The sequence below is a fragment of the Astyanax mexicanus genome, chromosome 1 (assembly GCF_023375975.1).
Source record: "Astyanax mexicanus isolate ESR-SI-001 chromosome 1, AstMex3_surface, whole genome shotgun sequence".
NCBI lineage: Eukaryota > Metazoa > Chordata > Actinopteri > Characiformes > Acestrorhamphidae > Astyanax > Astyanax mexicanus.
In genome coordinates, this window is record NC_064408.1 from 124623048 (window position 1) to 124641290 (window position 18243).

Here is an 18243-nt window from a genome sequence, read left to right on the forward strand (position 1 = left end):
TCATCCCTAGTGCACTCGAGCAACTACGCACAGCCTCTTACTTCACCAAACTCGATCTCCGCAGTGCGTATAATCTGATCCGCATTAGGGAGGGGGACGAGTGGAAAACAGCGTTTACCACTACTAATGGCCACTATGAGTATCAGGTTATGAGCTATGGTCTCGCTAACGCCCCCGCCGTTTTTCAGTCATTTATGAATGACGTATTCAGGGACATGATTGGGAAATACGTAACTCTTTTTATAGACGACATTTTGATCTATTCCCCCGATCTCGAATCACACGTTAAGCACGTTCGCTCAGTTCTCCAAAAGCTGTTGGAGAACAACCTTTATGCTAAAGCCGAGAAATGCAAGTTCCACCTTCAGAGAGTCGCATTTCTCGGCTCCCAGGAAGTTCTTATGGATGACTCGAAGGTAGACGCCGTTACTAGTTGGCCTGTTCCCCAATCTATCAAGGACCTCCAACGTTTTTTAGGATTCGCGAATTTTTACAGGCGTTTCATACGCAACTTCAGCACCATAGCTGCCCCCCTTACAGCGCTGACTAAGAATGCTACCAAAATTCTTAAGTGGTCCCCTGAAGCTGACGAAGCTTTCCAAGCGTTAAAAGCCGCCTTTGTTTCTGCCCCCATTCTCACACATCCTAATCCTGATCTACCCTTTGTTGTGGAAGTCGATGCTTCCAATACTGGTATTGGAGCAGTTCTCTCCCAACGCAGCGGTTCACCGCCCAAATTACATCCCGTAGCTTTCTTCTCTAAGAAAATGTCACCAGCGGAGCGTAATTATGGGATAGGGGATAGAGAGCTGCTGGCTGTAAAACTAGCTCTAGAGGAGTGGCGTCATTGGCTGGAAGGTGCTGCACATCCATTCACCGTACTTACTGATCACAAGAACCTAGAGTATCTCCGTACTGCTAAACGTCTAAACCCCCGTCAAGCTCGTTGGTCACTGTTTTTCTCCCGATTCAATTTTTCGATCTCGTTTCGTCCAGGCAACCGTAATACTAAGGCTGATGCCTTATCCCGTGTTTTTAGTTCTCCAGACGACACATGCCACGCTTCCGAACCCGAACACATTCTGCCACCCACTGTTAAAGTAGCAGCTATTAGATGGGAACTTGATGACCTCATTCAGCAGAGTCAAGCTAACACACAACCTCCGGAGGGTTGCCCTCCTCACAAGATTTATGTACCTGAGCAGTTTCGCGATCAGCTCATTGGCTGGGCACATGCTGCCCTTACTTCCGGTCATCCAGGTGTTACACGCACGCTACAACTAATCTCAGCTCGGTATTGGTGGGAAACCATGCGAGCTGACGTTCAGACTTTCGTAGTTTCATGTTCAGTCTGCGCACAATGCAAAACACCCAAAACCCTTCCAGCCGGTAAGCTATGTCCTCTGCCTGTTCCTGAACGACCATGGTCACATATTGCTGTAGACTTTGTTACAGATTTACCTGAATCTGAAGGTTACACTACTGTCCTTACTGTTGTAGACAGATTTTCTAGGGGAGTTAAGTTTATCCCTTTTCCTGCGCTTCCTACTGCTCTTCAGACCGCCCAAGCTATATACACACACATTTTCAGACATTATGGGGTCCCGGAGGACATTTTGTCAGATAGAGGTCCTCAATTTACTTCTCGGGTATGGAAATCGTTTTTTGAACATTTGGGTGTACACGTGAGTCTCACTTCTGGGTTTCACCCCACTAGTAATGGTCAATGTGAGAGAGTTAACCAAGAGTTCGGAAAGTTTTTAAGATTGTACTGTTTCAAGCATGCTTCTGAATGGTCACAGTATTTAATTTGGGCTGAAATAGCTCAGAATTCTCTGATTAACTCCACGTCTGGTCTCACTCCTTTCCAGTGCATTCTGGGTTACCAGCCTCCGTTAGCTCCGTAGACAGTGTCGTCCACTGAGATCCCCGCTGTTGACGACTGGATGAAGCGGAGTGAGCAGGTGTGGGAGGAGACGCATCAGCAAATCTCGGAGGTCTTACGGAAATATAAGGAGCAGTCCGACAGACACCGTGGTACCACCCCCCAATACCAGCCCGGAGACAGGGTGTGGTTGTCGACCCGGGACTTGAGGTTTGAGGGGGCCTGTAGGAAACTGTTGCCTAAGTATATTGGCCCTTTTAAGGTTTTGTCTCAGGTTAACGAGGTAACTTATAAGATTGAGTTGCCAGCTCAGTACAGAGTGCATAACTCGTTCCATGTATCTCTGCTCAAGCCTCTTGTCCCAGGTCCGCTTGCTGAGGGTGTTCCTGATGACGTGCCGCCCGCGGCAGTGGAGGGGGAGGATTCGTCTACCTATGCGGTTCGAGAGGTGTTGGATTCACGCAGGCGTGGCGGTGTGCTCCAGTACCTCATAGACTGGGAGGGTTACGGCCCTGAGGAGCGTTGCTGAGTTGCCGCCGGTGACGTGCTGGATCCTGCTCTACTGGCTGAATTTCATGCCCGTCACCCTAGTAAGCCTGCTCCTAGACCCCGTGGGCGTCCCAAGTGCTCACTCTCTTCTTCGGCTCCGGTACGTAGGGGTTCCCAGTCTCGCAACCCCCGCCTGCCCGTCACCTCTGAGGCTACGCCTGGTCCTCCCGCCGGTACTCCCTGCCCATCGGGTGGACGTCGTCGTGGTCGTCCCCGTTCCGGCTCCGTTCCGACTCCCTTGGGGGGAGGTACTGTCACGTCTGGTGCTGTTAGCTCCTCTGTCCCTTCCACACCAAGCTCTAACGGAGGTTCTCAGGTTAACAACTACACTACCCAGAATGCACCAACCGCTGACATCACGCATTCACCTGATCACGTGACACCTCACCTGCTTCCACCAGGAAGTCCCGAATACTGATTACTGGCACTATAAAGGTGCACGCCAAACAGACTACCACGCCGTGTATTGTAGGTTCTCCTCGTACAAAGCGTTACTTATCTCTTGTCTCAGTTTACTTTGTGTATGACCTTGCTTTTTGTTTTCTCGACGCCGATTCTTGCCTCTGCCTTTGATATTGGATTGTTTGTGTATGACCTGGACTGTGCCTTCACCACCGCCTCTTGGATTACCTCTGATACTGGATTGCTTGTGTATGAACTCTGGACTGTCTCTTGTTTATGGTATGGTTTTGTCTTCATTGCTCTGTCTACGGGTGATCACCCTTGTTTCTGTATCGACCCTGATTACATCTGTTTATTCCTATAATAAACATATATTGTTTTTATCAGTATCTGCGCTTGTCTGCTATTCTGTTCTGACCATGACATTGTTGCTTTTTACAAATATGTACTACTTTGTATTGGTCTATCACTTAAAATCTCAATGAAAAAGTTTGTTGTCAGGTAACTGAATGTGAAAAGGTTCAAGAGTTATGAATACTTTGGAACCCACTGTATGTTAGTCACTTGAACAGTGTACTACCATCACTGGCATGGGAAATTGATGGTACACTTAGGTCAGTACCAACTGTAATTCATCACTGAATTAAACTAGTAGTAAGTGTACTGGTTCCATTTTTTCCTATATGGTATGTTTTTTTTTTAATTACCCTGACTCTATCTTGAAAAAAAAACACATAACCAAATTTAATTTGTTAATTTCTGTAAGTGGTTCTTCCTTATGACCATGAAGTAACAATAAGTACTAAATAAGAGGAATTGTGTTAAATGGCTACAGACTACGCTTGCATACTAGCTGACAGTGATCTCACCAGTACACTTTATGCTCAGAAAAATGTACTCCATTAAAAGCCCACTTTGACTTTACTGTAATCACTTTGTTTACCCTCACTCTCCAGGCTAGCTATGTGTAATCTTGGGGTAAAGGCATGTGAAAATCTGGCATCAGTTGTAAACCTGGAAAGTTCCTGCCTGAAAGAGCTGGACCTCAGTAACAACGACCTTCAGGATTCAGGAGTGGAGCTGCTCTCTCCTGGACTGAAGGGTTCACACTGTGAACTGCAGATTCTCAGGTTAGTACCTCTCTCAATTCATTACTAAAGGATAAATATGAGTAAATAGATTAACATCACACTTTCATAAAGCAGTACTACTGCTTTATGAAAGTGTTGGAAGACATGAAGACATTGTTGGACTTTGTTGGTTTCTTTAATTCTTTTCATTTAAATTTCCCACCGTATACAAACTCTTAAACTCTATACACCAGACAAGAACAATACCGCAACAACTCCTTTCTAGATGCATTTTGATCTTTTAAAATCTCTACTAAGCATATAGCAGCATCTTATAGGTCTATAATAACAGATTTTAGCATCTGTTTTGTTTCTGTCTATACTTTAACATTCTTCTTCCACCCTGTTCCTCAACGGTCAATACACAGACGACCACCACAGTGCAGTTATTAGCTTTCTTCAGTGGTCACTGGACCATGTAGACTTTCGTAACACAGTCATAATACTATGTGTGAGTGGTGGTATTGCTGAAGCTTTTAATACATTTTTCTCTGAATGTGTAATCTAAAGAGCATTTAATGTGCTTATAGAATTTACAGTTTGCTGTAGTATCAAATGATAAACATAAAAATATATAGTTATTTAAACTTACTTTCTGCTGTCTGAATTCTAAATGCAATGTGATATAATTTTCCTTTCTCTCAACTTGCCTCTCTGATTTCACTCTTTCTGTGCAGATTATCTGGTTGTATGGTCTCAGAGAAAGGCTGTTCTTCTTTGGCTGCAGCTCTAAGTTCAAATCCCTCCCACCTGAAGGAACTGGACCTGACCTTCAACCACCTAGGAGAATCAGGACAACAGCTGTTGTCTGCTAGACTAGAAGATCCAGGCTACACGGTCAGGTATGAACAACTGTTCTGATGTGTGTGTTTGTGGGTGTTGGTAAAAGTGGAGGATTATGTGTTATTGGTCTGGTTGTGCACAACCTGTTGAAAGTTAGCAAGCAGCTCCCCTCAATCTTACATGTAGTTCTGATATTGAACATGGTATAAAAACAACCTCCATATTTTTCAGTTAAGGAAAATATGAAAATCTGAAAAATTTGATAAATGGGATTTTATATGTGTAAACATCTCGAAATGTGTATTAATTAAAACAGTAATTCAAATAGCCAAGTGAATTAACTTAACTACCCTGCACTAGTGAAAGGTGTTTGTACACAAATCTGTGTGGAGGCATTTTCCAATATGGCTTGGTCACAACAATCTGGAGCCGTCATGAAATCATCTGATGAGCAGGACTGAGAGAACTCAAACACGTAAATGGGCATATTTAAAAAAAAAACTAACAAGAGACTAGGTCTGAGAATGTCTATGTTTAAAATACATTTTTATTAACATAAAAATGTAAGAATGCTTAAAACGCTTGAATGCTTGAAAATGGCGTGGTCAGTCTCAGACAAGGGTTCAGGGTACCAGCAGTCAGTCCAAAACCAGCTGACCTGGAGATTCAAGGGGAATGTTTTCTTCTAAGCCCCACCCACCTGTGAAAACTGTGTCGAACTCAGAAGCAAAAAAATGGAGCTTTGAAAATTCACAAAGAAACAAAAATAAAAACAAAGACTGTCTAAATCCAAACTGAAATAGCTTTCTAATAACGGCAAAGAATAATAAAGTAACTAAGTATATTTAAAAATATATATTTGCTATTTTTTCTCTTTTGAATTTGCAACATACAATTTGTCCTTTTTATTTTTTACATTTTGACTCATGAGCTGTGCAATTAAGTGTAAATGGTCTAGTGTAAGTGTAAAAAGTCTGCAGCATTTGGAGCCAATTTTGCTTGTCCCTCGAGTTTACGGCTCTAATTAAGCCTGGACAAAATTTTGGTATCGGTAATTATCGCAATAAGAAATGTTTCAATAACGGTGATATTATTTTTGGCCTATATCGATATGTATTTTTTTACAGAATCTTTTACAGACAGACGTTTTGTATTGCCATCAGTTCGAGCTGAATACAATAGGTCTCCTTACCTCCCAGATAAGACACTTTTTCTTTACTGAAATTCCCACCTAAAACATTTGAACAGTACTGTATATTTAAAGTATTATATAGTTTTTGTGAGAGGAGGCATCAAAGACTTAAATACAATTTTCAGACAGTGGTAGGTACAGATTTCCATTGCAGCGATGTTTAGCAGTTTTTCGGAGGGCTTCAAAGTATTTATATCGATATCAAAATGATATCACATCGACCGAAATTAAGGAATATATTGTGATATAAATTTTGGCCATATCGTCCAGCACTAGCTCTAATCATGTTGCCCAGCTTGCAGTTGAATTACTCAACATTGCCATAACCCATGGGATGATAGCTTGTAGTTCTTGCCTTTTTTACCCCAATAATCTGCAGTAACTCTTGAATCAGGTGGTTCTCAAAATTTGAACCTTAATCTGAGTGAATGTGCTCCAGGAATCTATACACACAGAAGAATCTGTGCCATAGTTGCAAGCTACTTGAAAATTTGTGAGCTTTTCGTTTTATGAGTTTAGGTGTAGAGGTGGGTAATCTAGGTTCAAAAAGTAAAAATCCATCCCAGGATTTCACTCCAATTGCCTGGCTGGCTCTGGTGCTAATTCAACCTAATCCCTGGGATGGATTTTTAATTTCTGGACCTGGATTACCCACCTTTAGCTACGCGTGAGTTTGGGTCATCCTTAAAGAACCATTCTAGGTTCCAAGCTGGCTAAGACAGTAGGCAACACTGGCATCAAAAGCAAAAGCTTCTACTTTATTGTCTTAAGGCGCCCTGGCCCTCATGAAATGTCATAATTAATATCTGTCTGTGTTTATGAATAATTATAGGCTCAATACAGACACCTAATATGCAGTATATTAAGTCTTAGAATCTCTGCCTTTCAGTTGTCTTGCCCATTTAGCTGTATTTCCTTTTAGAAAATAAACATTTACGAAATATGCAATTTTTTCTATTAAAAATATGATTTATAATTTGCATATTTGCGTTTTTCGTACGTCCATATTTGATCCAATGCAGACATGTAATACGGAACTGCAAACCATTTCACTGTACGGTTCCTGAATTAGATCCAAAAAAGTGCGTTAGGCTGTATTATGCAGTTTTACAGCAGCTTGTGTAATTAATCCCCCAGGGTTTCTAGAGGTCAACACTCACACACACCCAGCCCCCACCAGTGCTTACCTCTCCCTGCTGCTTCAAAATCGCTCCATGAGTAAATCCATCAATCCATTTGCCAAATCCTCATTTACGTTTAAGAAATTTGAGGCATAAAAAATTATAATATCGATTGTAACGCCTTATTTAAAGGTTTGGCTGGGTTTACAGCTTACTAATGCAGAATCTTTGAAGAAAGACATGTGAATCAGCTCTGTCGATCAATCAGGTGCGGGGAGGGGTAACCCGACACTGTCGGATGTAACCCGACACTGTTACTGAGCAGAGAGTCCTATTTTTCTGCTTTGCTTACTGCAGAACTCTGTAAATTCATATACCATAGATTTGATAGCTTAAATATTATCTGCAACAAATAAAGACAAAAAGAGAATTAAATGAGTCCAAATGTTTGACTGGTACTTTACAGTGCATCCGGAAAGTATTCACAGCGCCTCACTTTTTCCACATTTTATTACGTTGCAGCCTTATTCCAAATTGTATTAAATTAATCTCTTTCCTCAAAATTCTACACAAAATACCCCAATATGACCATGTGAAAAAAGTTTTCTTGAGAGTTTTGAAAATGTGTTAAAATATAAAAACAAAGAAATCATATTTACATAAGTATTCACAGCCTTTGCTTAATACTTTATAGAACCACCCTTGGCAGCAACTATAGCCTCAAGTCTTTTTGAATATGATGCCACAAGCTTGGCACACCTCTCTTTAGGCAGTTTGCCCATTCTTCTTTGCAATACCTCTGAAGCTCCATCAGGTTGGATGGGAGACATCTGTGCACAGCCATTTTCAGATCTCTCCAGAGATGTTCAATCAGATTCAAGTCTGGGACACACAGAGTGGTCCTGAAGCCACTCCTTTGAGATCTTGGCTGTGTGCTTCGGATCGTTGTCCTGCTGAAAAATGAACCGTCGCCCCAGTCAAGAGCACTCTGGAGCAGGTTTTCATCCAGGATGTCTCTGTACATTGCTGCATTCATCTTTCCCTCTATCCTGACTAGTCTGCCAGTCCCTGCTGCTGAAAAACATCCCCATATGGTATTGGCCTCGTGATGAGCAGTGCCTGGTTTCCTCCAAACATGACGCCTGGCATTCACAGCAAAGAGTTCAATCTTTGTCTCATCAGACCAAAGAATTTTGTTTCTCATGGTCTGAGAGTCCTTCAGGTGCCTTTTGGCAAATTCCTGACGGGCTGCCTTGTGCCTTTTACTAAGGAGTGGCTTTCGCCTGGCCACTCTACCATACAGGCCTTTTGCTGCAGAGATGGTTGTCCTTCTGCAAGGTTCTCCTCTTTCCACTGAGGAACGCTGGAGCTCTGACAGAGTGACCATCGGGTTCTTGGTCACCGCCCTGACCAAGGCCCTTCTCCCCCCATCGCTCAATTTAGACGGCCGGCCAGCTCCAGGAAGAGTCCTTGTGGTTCCAAACTTCTTCCATTAACAAATGATGGAGGCCACTGTGCTCATTGGGAGCAGCAATTTTTTTTCTGTATCCTTCCCCAGATTTGTGCCTCGAGACAATTTTGTCTCGGAGGACTACAGACAATTCCTTTGACTTCATGCTTGTTTTTTGCGCTCTGACATGCAGTCAACTGTGGGACCTTATATAGACAGGGGTGTGTCTCTTCATATCATGTCCAATCAACTGGATTTACCACAGGTGGACTCCATTTAAGCTGTAGAAACATTTTAAGGATGATCAGTGGAAACAGGATGCACCTGAGCTCAATTTTGAGCTTCATGGCGAAGGCTGTGAATACTTATTTCTTCTTAGTTTTTTATTTTTAATACATTTTCAGAACTCTCAAGAAAACTTTTTTCACATGGTCATAATGGGGTATTTTGTGTAGATTTTTGAGGAAAGAGATTAATTTAATACAATCTCCTGGCTAAAGCCACAGCCCCCCTCAATACAACAATGGAAGGAAAGGGTTAAGGAGTTGTATTTAATGGAAGAAATAACTGCAAACCTACAACTAAAAACAGAATTTTTTTTTACAAAATGGTGTCCGGTTTTTTTACATTTTTTCTGTTAGCATACACATACTGTGTTTTTGTTTTTTGTTTGTTTGTTTGTTTTGTTTTGTAATCCATGGACTGTCGAGTAAGACATTATACTGTATATTATTGCTATATGCAATATTTGTAAGTTCATTGTGCAAAGCTACAGTCTACAGCTGGTTGGTAAAGCATGTATTAAGGACAGGTATGATGCTGTCTGTGTGAGTCTGTCTGTAAAAGATTTTCATAACATCCCTGTGAAGACTTTTTTTTCAGTTTAACTAGTCATTGGGGGTTTAGTGCACTATAGGCCCCTATAGTGCGGCCTAGGCTTCTGAGTTCTAAGTTTTTTCCCTTTATATTACTTTTACTTTTATACTTTAAGTAGTTTTAAAAGAAGTACTTTTAGACTAATAAAGGTTTGAGTTGATACCTCAACTTCTAAAAAAGTATGTTTGAACCCCAGTATCTATACTTCTACTTGAGTAATGAATGTGGATACTTTTGACACCCTTGGTCCTTGGTGACCAGCATCATCATGGACACCCTGCAATACCATGTCTAGCAGTAAAGCTGGAACAACATACTGATGGCATTTCTTTCCAGACAAATGCTCTTTGCAGACATGGTGCAATATCCCATCTAACATCTTTAACTTGTCCCACTGTTTGAGGGTTTTCTTAAATGTCTCCTTTGTCCTCTCTCACCTTGGCTTTCTACTTCATGTGTTATGTAACAGAATCACCTTGCTGTTTATCTTGAAGTTCCTCCAGCGACAGAACAGTTAGTTTACTGTGACCAATCGATGAGCAAGATTAAGAGACTTGCAAGCAAAAGCAAGACAGTCAGCCTGGTGTGGCAGTGGGTGAGCATCTTTTGTGGTTTGATCGTTGAGCTATCGTAGCTTATGAGCTTATGGTAGTCATTGGCTTTGCCGCTATCTAGTGTGTTCTTTCAAAATACCTTTTCATGTAGCTCTAACGACCATTCCTTCCAGTACGTCGACAATAAACTATTCAACATCAAGACATCACCTAACCCAAGTTTGTTTACCCTATCATGGAGACTGGAATTTGGTAGCACTTAGTCTGCTTTTGATGTAACACCTTCACATCACTACAGAATGGCTGATGGAGGTTAAAGTCAAAAGTCACCTCAAGGGCCAGGAAAATAAATTAGCCACTCTTGAGTTTCTCTTAAATATTACTGGCCTATCACATAAGTCCTGTGTCTTGACTGGGTCTCACCTATCTGCATTCATTGAAGCTACAACCCTCCCAACTATGATGATTATCTTATGGTCTTGAGACCTTAGTGGCTCCATGAGGATGGCACTCCCCTCAGAAACTGTTGTGGTAGAACTATATAAATGCTTTTTTATATATAAACATTTTTTTTCACGTTTTTTTTTCACTTGAACACTGTAGCTAATGTAATATATATATATATATATATATATATATATATATATATATATATATATATATATATATATATATATATATTTATTTTTTTTTTTATGGGCTAACAGGCTTCAAACGTGCTGTGCTCACCCAAATAAACTGTTTTCAGAAGAGATAAGTGTGTAGATTAATGTAGCGCTCCTCAGGACAAAAAAGTATTCAAAACTGCTGGATATCAGTGTGAATCAGTCATTTAAAGTGGCCCTCTGAGCTGAGTGGAAGGCTTGAATGAAAACATAAATGTTTTAATTTAAATAATCATTTAAATAACAGGTGTGCCGAATTTTGACTCCCTGGTAGAATCCGACTTTCCTTCATGACGCTCCTTCATGACGCTCCTCCACTCTGTGTCAGTCTATACTGGACGAGCTGAGGAAGCCGCAGCTCCGCTCGGATAACATTAAAGGCACTTTGCTGTTTGTGTACCACTCACCTCAGAATGTTTATAACTATGCGGCTGCCAGGTAAGATTGTTGAAGGCTACTGAAGACTATTAAAGGAGGTTATTGAAAGGGCTATTGGGCACAGAAATCAGTACAGGCTGGTTAGATAAGTGATTCACTTCCTCATCCCTCACTGCAGAGAATACGCAGTGCTGTCACATTTTCGTAAAAGAAAATAAACTTCTTCTGTGCTGTACTGTTTATTAACATCATTATAACAGATTTTGTTCATTCCAGCTATTTGGGAAATCAGTTAAAAGCTCCATTTTATTGCTGTAACATTACTTACTAAAAAATGTGGAATTTAAATCGGGTCTGGGCTCGGAATCACAGTTTATGAGGGCGGGCAGAGTCAGGCTGGGTTTTTTTTGCCCAATCTAAGCTCTAGTTGGATTGTTAGATTACTGTTTATCTTATTAAAATAATATATTATTAATTATATATTAACAGTAAATATGAGCTATTTTAAGCAGTAAGCTGACTCTGAAGAACAGGCTGTGAGGTGGCTGATGTTGGGATAGACATTCCTGCGGTATTGGCATATAAATATAAAAATTCTGGTGTTATAACTTGTATCTCTCCTGAAAAGCGTTTATTTTGGTCAGTAACGCTCTTCTGTTTATTTATTATCAGCGTACATTACCAGTGTCTGCTTAGGAGTGGATGTAATTAGAGAAATCTGTACCAGCCATGCCTGGCACCTGTATGGCATGAATGTGGCATTTGGCCCCGCCCAAGATGGGTATCGGCGATCGGCCAACCCCAAAAACACTGATCAGTCCGTCTCTACTTTATATTTATATTTCACTCAGAACACAGCAAGATATAAAGCCAAGCAAAGACTCTTGCAGGGCTAGTTTAGTTGTATATAACGAAAGAAAGACGGGTGTTGCAGAACTAAATAACTCTGAACGCCTTTCAGCCATAATGATCATTTTTAGGAGAATATGTTAAACACAGCTTAATAGTGAAATCTGGGGAGATGAGCAAGTTCACATCTGAAAACCTGGTATTTGACAATTTTACACCTGCTAAAATTATACTCCCCCTCTGATCTCAGCACACTGCGTGATGAAGAGCACATCACAATCTCAAATGAGAATTTGCCTGGAGACTAAAGTGACACTGAAAGTACACCAGAGCAATGTAAATATAAAAATAGCTGACTTCAAGATTAAATTGTAATATTAAATAGGAAAAGAAGGCTCACTGTTTGGGCGGCCAGTTTAAGAAAATCAGGAGCTGTTACAGGGCTGCTGTAATTATTATCAGTTATTTATATTTATAATGTGCTGCTTATTAATACTGTATTGTTACAGTTGAATAATACAGTCTCCAGATTTTGCCGTGAAAGCTTAGATACCGCTATAGCCTAGTCTTTGGCACCCCCCACCACGAGACGCAGCAGAGCTGTTACCTTATATTTTCTTTGTAACTGGTTTTAAAGAAATTACTATACCAATTAAGCACGATACAGGTGAGGCTAGGGGTAGTGACGCCTCGCAAAAGCTAGACAGTGTATTATTTAACTATAACAATAGAGTAGTAATAAGCATCAGGTTATAAATGTAGATAATTGGAACCCCCGCTCATGCAGCTTTGCCATCAAGCTGCCGGTGCTCAGAGGGAGAACAATTGGACCTGCTCCCTCCGGGTGGGTAGATGGTGCTCTCTTCCCACGTCACTCATACGGTGATGTCTGCAGCACAGGGCGTCTGTGAGCTGATGTATCAGAACCGTGTCGCTGCGCTTTCCTCCGAGTGTGCTGGCTACTCGGCAATGCTGCATCAGCAGCAGCTCGAACAGAAGCGGTGGCTGGCTTCACATGTATTGGAGGAGGCATGTGTTAGTCTTCACCCTCCTGGTGTGTTGGGGCATTACTAGTGATAGGGGGAGTCCTAATGGGTGGGTTGGGTAATTGGCCGTGTAAATTGGGGAGAAAATGGAAAAAAAAAAAAAAAGTAGATAATTGATAATATAATAAGTCCCTTTTAATATTAATATTAATATCGCAGTTTTTTCCCTGAGTAACAGCCACATTTCTTACACTCACTCTGCATGTTGCCTAACCTAAATTGGCTGGCTTTCCTTTTTAATTTGGCTTGAAGCTGAAATGCTCCCAAAGTCGCACCCTGGATGATAACAAGACGTTGATGGGAAAATTATATTAACTCTTGCACAGACATTTAAGTGTAAAACAAGAGGCCCTCGTGTTTGGAAAACGGCAATATCACGGTTGCAGCGGTTAAGCCCATGCGCTGAGATTTTCTCGTCAATAGCGCAACATTGCTGTACTGCGGTTATCACGACAGAATGTGATCTCGACTGGCTACCCCACAAGCCCAATTGTGACACATAAGGTAGAGCAGGACTGTGGAGGGTCTGACTAGTGACTTCCAACATGCTGAGAACTCACTCTAAAGCATTTGAACTAGATGCAGCATTTTCATGGGGGTTTGGGGTGTTACTGAAGACAAATTGTGCTGAATTTAAAATAATGTGCTTTTCCTGATTAGTTTCTTCAGAACTAACAGCTTCTACAGCTGATGTACCCTGGACTGTACGAGTTTTAAGCACACTAAGAGGGTTGCATGACTGACTCTCCTTCTGATACTCATCTATGGCCTCCTGAACTTCCTCAAATGACCATTTGTTCATGTGTTTACACTTGAAGACACTGTATAGGTCGGGGTTGTTGCAGTTTCGTATGAACATTATAGGAATCTGGCACTGTAGATAGTTGGAGGCCCACTCTGCAGTGGGGTTTAACCTGACCCAGTGGTCAAACTGGGGTCTATTTGTCTTTGGGCTGTGTGGCATAGAAATTGGCGAGTGGCAAAGACGACACAGGACCATCACTAAAGTAACGTTTTAACACATCATATGTTTTCTCAGAACTCTGTGTTAAAGGCAGAGCTGCTCTTAATTCTTAACTTTACTATGTTCTTAACCCTAGCCAAAAGATGACTTAAATTAGAATTATGTTTGCTCTTTCTGTGTCAGGGCAACTACCTTTGGTTAGATATAGCTCCATGATATCTATCCACTCCTGAACAGTGTCATTTTCATTATCATCACCTCTGAACATTGGAGGTTCCTTTATATGTCTGACCAAACAATAAAAGTTATCTTTGAGAGGTCAAGTGAATTTTTGGGGATTTCAGTCTCTCTAGTACAGAGTGGTGCTAACAGGGCAGCAGTAACTTGGCTTTTATTGGCTAATATTTGACTTGCAATGGTCTTTAATAATCTGGCCCCCAAGTTCCCATATTTACTCACACAACTGCTGGATCACTTCACTGTAATTATCCCTGGGAGCTGAACATGTTGGCATCACTAGAACATTACGAGGGGTACCCCTTGAACCTAAAGGGCTATCCTGGGTCACCTGTAACCCATGTGGGAGACCAGTTTTATGTAAACGTGTTCATACAGTCAAGGGACAGCCACACCACAATGAACAGTCAGACTTCTCATGTATTGCTGGAATTGCTTAATTTTATTTAACTAACCAGGTACCGTTTTAGATTAAACACAATGAGTAATGGATAGATAAATTAAACAAAACCAACCGTGAAGATATTACAACATATGTCAATATCACAAATATCATAATGGGCATCTTACCAGTTCAGCGGTCACCATGTGACTGTGAATTGCCCGGGAAAACAGGAGGCTTTCAGGTGTGGTGTCATGCTAATTAGTGCCCCACTACAACTGATAAATGGGAACCCCCTATAACAAACTTTTAACAGAAAAAAGAGCCTAAAACCCACATTTTTTAATAAAAGCTTTTATTTATGTAAAATAAAAACATATATGTATATATACAACAATATTTATAAGAGCAAAAATATTACAGCTACATGCACAACACCATCTGCAGCAAATGTTGTTGGTCTTTGGAGCTGGTCTGTGCAAAACTTAAAATTGTCTCCTTAACCCTTTCTTATAATTGGATTCACCTGTGTGTATGTAGGTCGAGGGTCAATGAGCTAACCAAACAAATTTAAATAAAGATCAAAGGCGTAGGAGCAGGTTTGATATGGAGGGGGCATTCGCTAAAATTAATCAAAGCGCACCCTATAGTGACTTAGAACAACATTTGCGGAATTACAGTAAATCACAAAAAACAACATACATTTCTGTACTTCTGTTTATTATTAGTTAAATCCAACCACAGGTGACTTTACAACCTAAACATTTCACTCCACATTACATTTACTGCTGTTAGAAAAAAAATATGCATGCAATTTCAGAATTGTATACATATGACAAATACACACATGACAAAAAACTGATGTTATCACCTAATATTTAAAGTGGACATGAAACACTTCAAGTATTTAGTATAATTCACAAGATGTATTTTCACTCTAACAAATATTATAAGTTTAACAGTTGTCAGATAAACTGATTAAAATAATAAGCAATCTAAATGTCATTTTTTAATTAAGTGTAGCGCCATCTTGTCCCAGCGCTGAAAGTGACGTCATGAGGTTGGTTCTCGAACGCTAGTTCCTCAATGGATAATAAAAGCCTAACCGAAAATAGATGCAAAGGGGGCCACTTTTGTATTGCCCCTGGGTGTAGTAAAACTGGGTGTAGTAAAATTTTATAGGGTGAAGAACGTTAGCCTCCTGACAGCAAATCCACTCGGTTGCAGTCGGCACGGCAGTGCAGTGACGCATCTGCACCAGGTAAAGTTAGTGTTACCCACCCTCTCCACCTGTACGGGAACCGCTGCTGCCCCTCTGTATAAATCGGAGTGTAGGGTAATTTACCACAGCGTGACTTAGATAAAACTCGGATGTGAGAAATCCCAGAACATGAAATGATGACCAATGAGTCAGAGCTTAGAATTTAAAATATATTAAAGTTTACTGGAAAAATAGTTTCAGCATTACAGATATATATAAAAGGAACACAAATTAATAAATATATATTAGAAAGAGTAAAAGTACATCAACGAGTCAACACATAGTGTAATAAAATCTCGATAGATCAACACATTCACAACCCAGAAAGAGAGAGAAACTAAAGCCAGTCGAGGGAGAGAGAACCCCTCAGACTTCATCCAAGCAGTTATACATTTATGCAAATGACATGTGATTGAACAGAACTTATCAATATGATTACGTCAGCAGAGTCCAGTTAACAGCTTGTTGTCCAGTTCCAATAACGTGATCAGCTCCAGCCTGTCTGAGCAACAAGTTCTTATCATGATGTTGTTCAGCACTGTGTCCTTCATGAACACAGCAGACAGTCCTTAAGTGTCCTAAAGTCTGTGAGAAGATGAAACGGAGGAAAAGAGAGGATGGAAAGATCTTCTGGCCTGTGTGCGACTTTACGGCGTGTAGAACAGGCATGCGCTGACTATCTGAGGAGAGGTTCCCAGCACTTCAGTCAGATAGCTTGTTGTCTCCTAGTTCATATGCCCTGGTCCCAGAACAGCAGAACATCAGTGAAGCTTCTCTGCCACTCAGGGTCACGTTCTCCTCACAGCTCTCACTGTTGATGAAAACACTCTGACCTTCCTGATTCCTGAAAAAGTACAAACAACCTCCAAAGCCTTGTGTCATAGTGACAGTTAAAAAGAGAGTAAAGATCATAAGGTTGTTAAGTGAATTACTAAGTGAACAGTAAAAATAATAACTGTATATATAAATGTATAAAACATTTAAGAATAAGAGTGTGAAGGTGTGGTTATCTCCAATCACACCCTTCAGGAGTTTGTAGCGTTAATCTGTCTCGTCTCCTCACCGGCTCGAACACATAAGCCTTCGGGTTTCTAGGAATCTGATCAAAACCCCGTTCAGATTCGTCTTCATCCATAATCTCGACAAACAACAAGCTCTTTTCCTTAACCGTGACCGCTAGCTATGTACCTGGACTCTTCAACCAACCAACCTCGTGACATCACCAATGCTATAATTTTATTATAATTTAGTGTGTAAACATTTTGTATAAAAAATTCCCCCCAAAATAAATTACATTATATTTAAACTTGTACAAACTGATTCATGTCCACTTTAAAATAATATAACAGATTTTGTGGTTATTTTTATTGTTATTACTATAATAAATATTATTATTATTATTATCATTATTATTACTACTATTGTTATGTATTGGCATGTACTGTATATTCTGTTGTATATTTACATTTTCTCCACTCTTTTTTAAAAAACTCAGTAGTGCTGGGTCCTGTGTTTTGATTTTTTTCTACTGAAAGCACTTCTTACGATGGTGTCCTTTTATTAAAATAATGTAACTTTACGTTTAATATAGATTTTTGACCTTTAAAGACCTTTAAAGAATTATCACACTTTCTGTAAATCCTATATACTTCATTTAACTTCTCAAATATCACTGTGTTCATCTATATGATATGTTTACCTGAAATCGATGATCCAAGCAACTAATGATTTATAAAGGAAAATAATGAAAATTATCAGGGGAGCCCAAACCTCGTCATACCACTGTATCTGTGTCTCATATTAAAATTAAATTATTTTAAACATTAAATGTCACAAATATCAAAAACTCGGAATAATTAGAAAAAAAAGAAATTGGGATGAAGCCAATAGAATAGAATGAGTTTACACTGTTTTCTTTCTGTGTGTGTGTGTGTGTGTGTGTGGGTGTGTATCTGTGTGTGTGTGTGGGTGTGTGTGTGTGGGTGTGTGTGTGTGTGTGTGTGTAGAATGGAATCTGGAGGGGTAATCAGAATGAAACCAGGACTTAAGAAATGTAAGTTAACAAACACACAAACACACAAACATACACACACAAACACACATACACACACTCATATACAAACATACACACACATTGACACAAACACACTCACATAAACACACATACACACTCACACAAACACTCACATAAACACACACACATACATACACTCACAAACACACACTCACAAACACACACACAGAAACACACTCACAAACACACACTCACAAAAACACACAAACATACACACACACACACACACTCACAGACACACACACACAAATGCACAAACAAACATACACACAAACACACACAAACACTCACATATACACACTCACAGAAACACACAAACAAACATACACGCACACACAAACACAAACATACACGCACACACAAACACACACACACACAAACACTCACATAAACACACATACATACACTCACAAAAACATACACACAAACATACACTCACATAAAA

The 18243-nt window shown here is 40.3% G+C and overlaps 1 protein-coding gene across 11 annotated transcripts in view; it reads left to right on the plus strand.

Moving 5' to 3' along the window:
• Positions 1-18243, plus strand: part of LOC125780488 (NACHT, LRR and PYD domains-containing protein 12-like) — a 543312-nt gene that overhangs the window by 282551 nt on the left and 242518 nt on the right. For 3 of the 11 annotated variants that reach the window (XM_049468299.1, XM_049468298.1, XM_049468306.1), the window contains one exon: positions 17731-17777. The exons of 6 other annotated variants lie outside the window; for them this stretch is intronic. In XM_049468299.1, the coding sequence (XP_049324256.1) occupies positions 17731-17777 (47 nt within the window). Of the gene's footprint in view, positions 1-3792; positions 3967-17730; positions 17778-18243 lie in introns of all 11 variants that reach the window. 2 more of the 11 variants (XM_049468296.1, XM_049468295.1) reach the window with 1 other exon arrangement.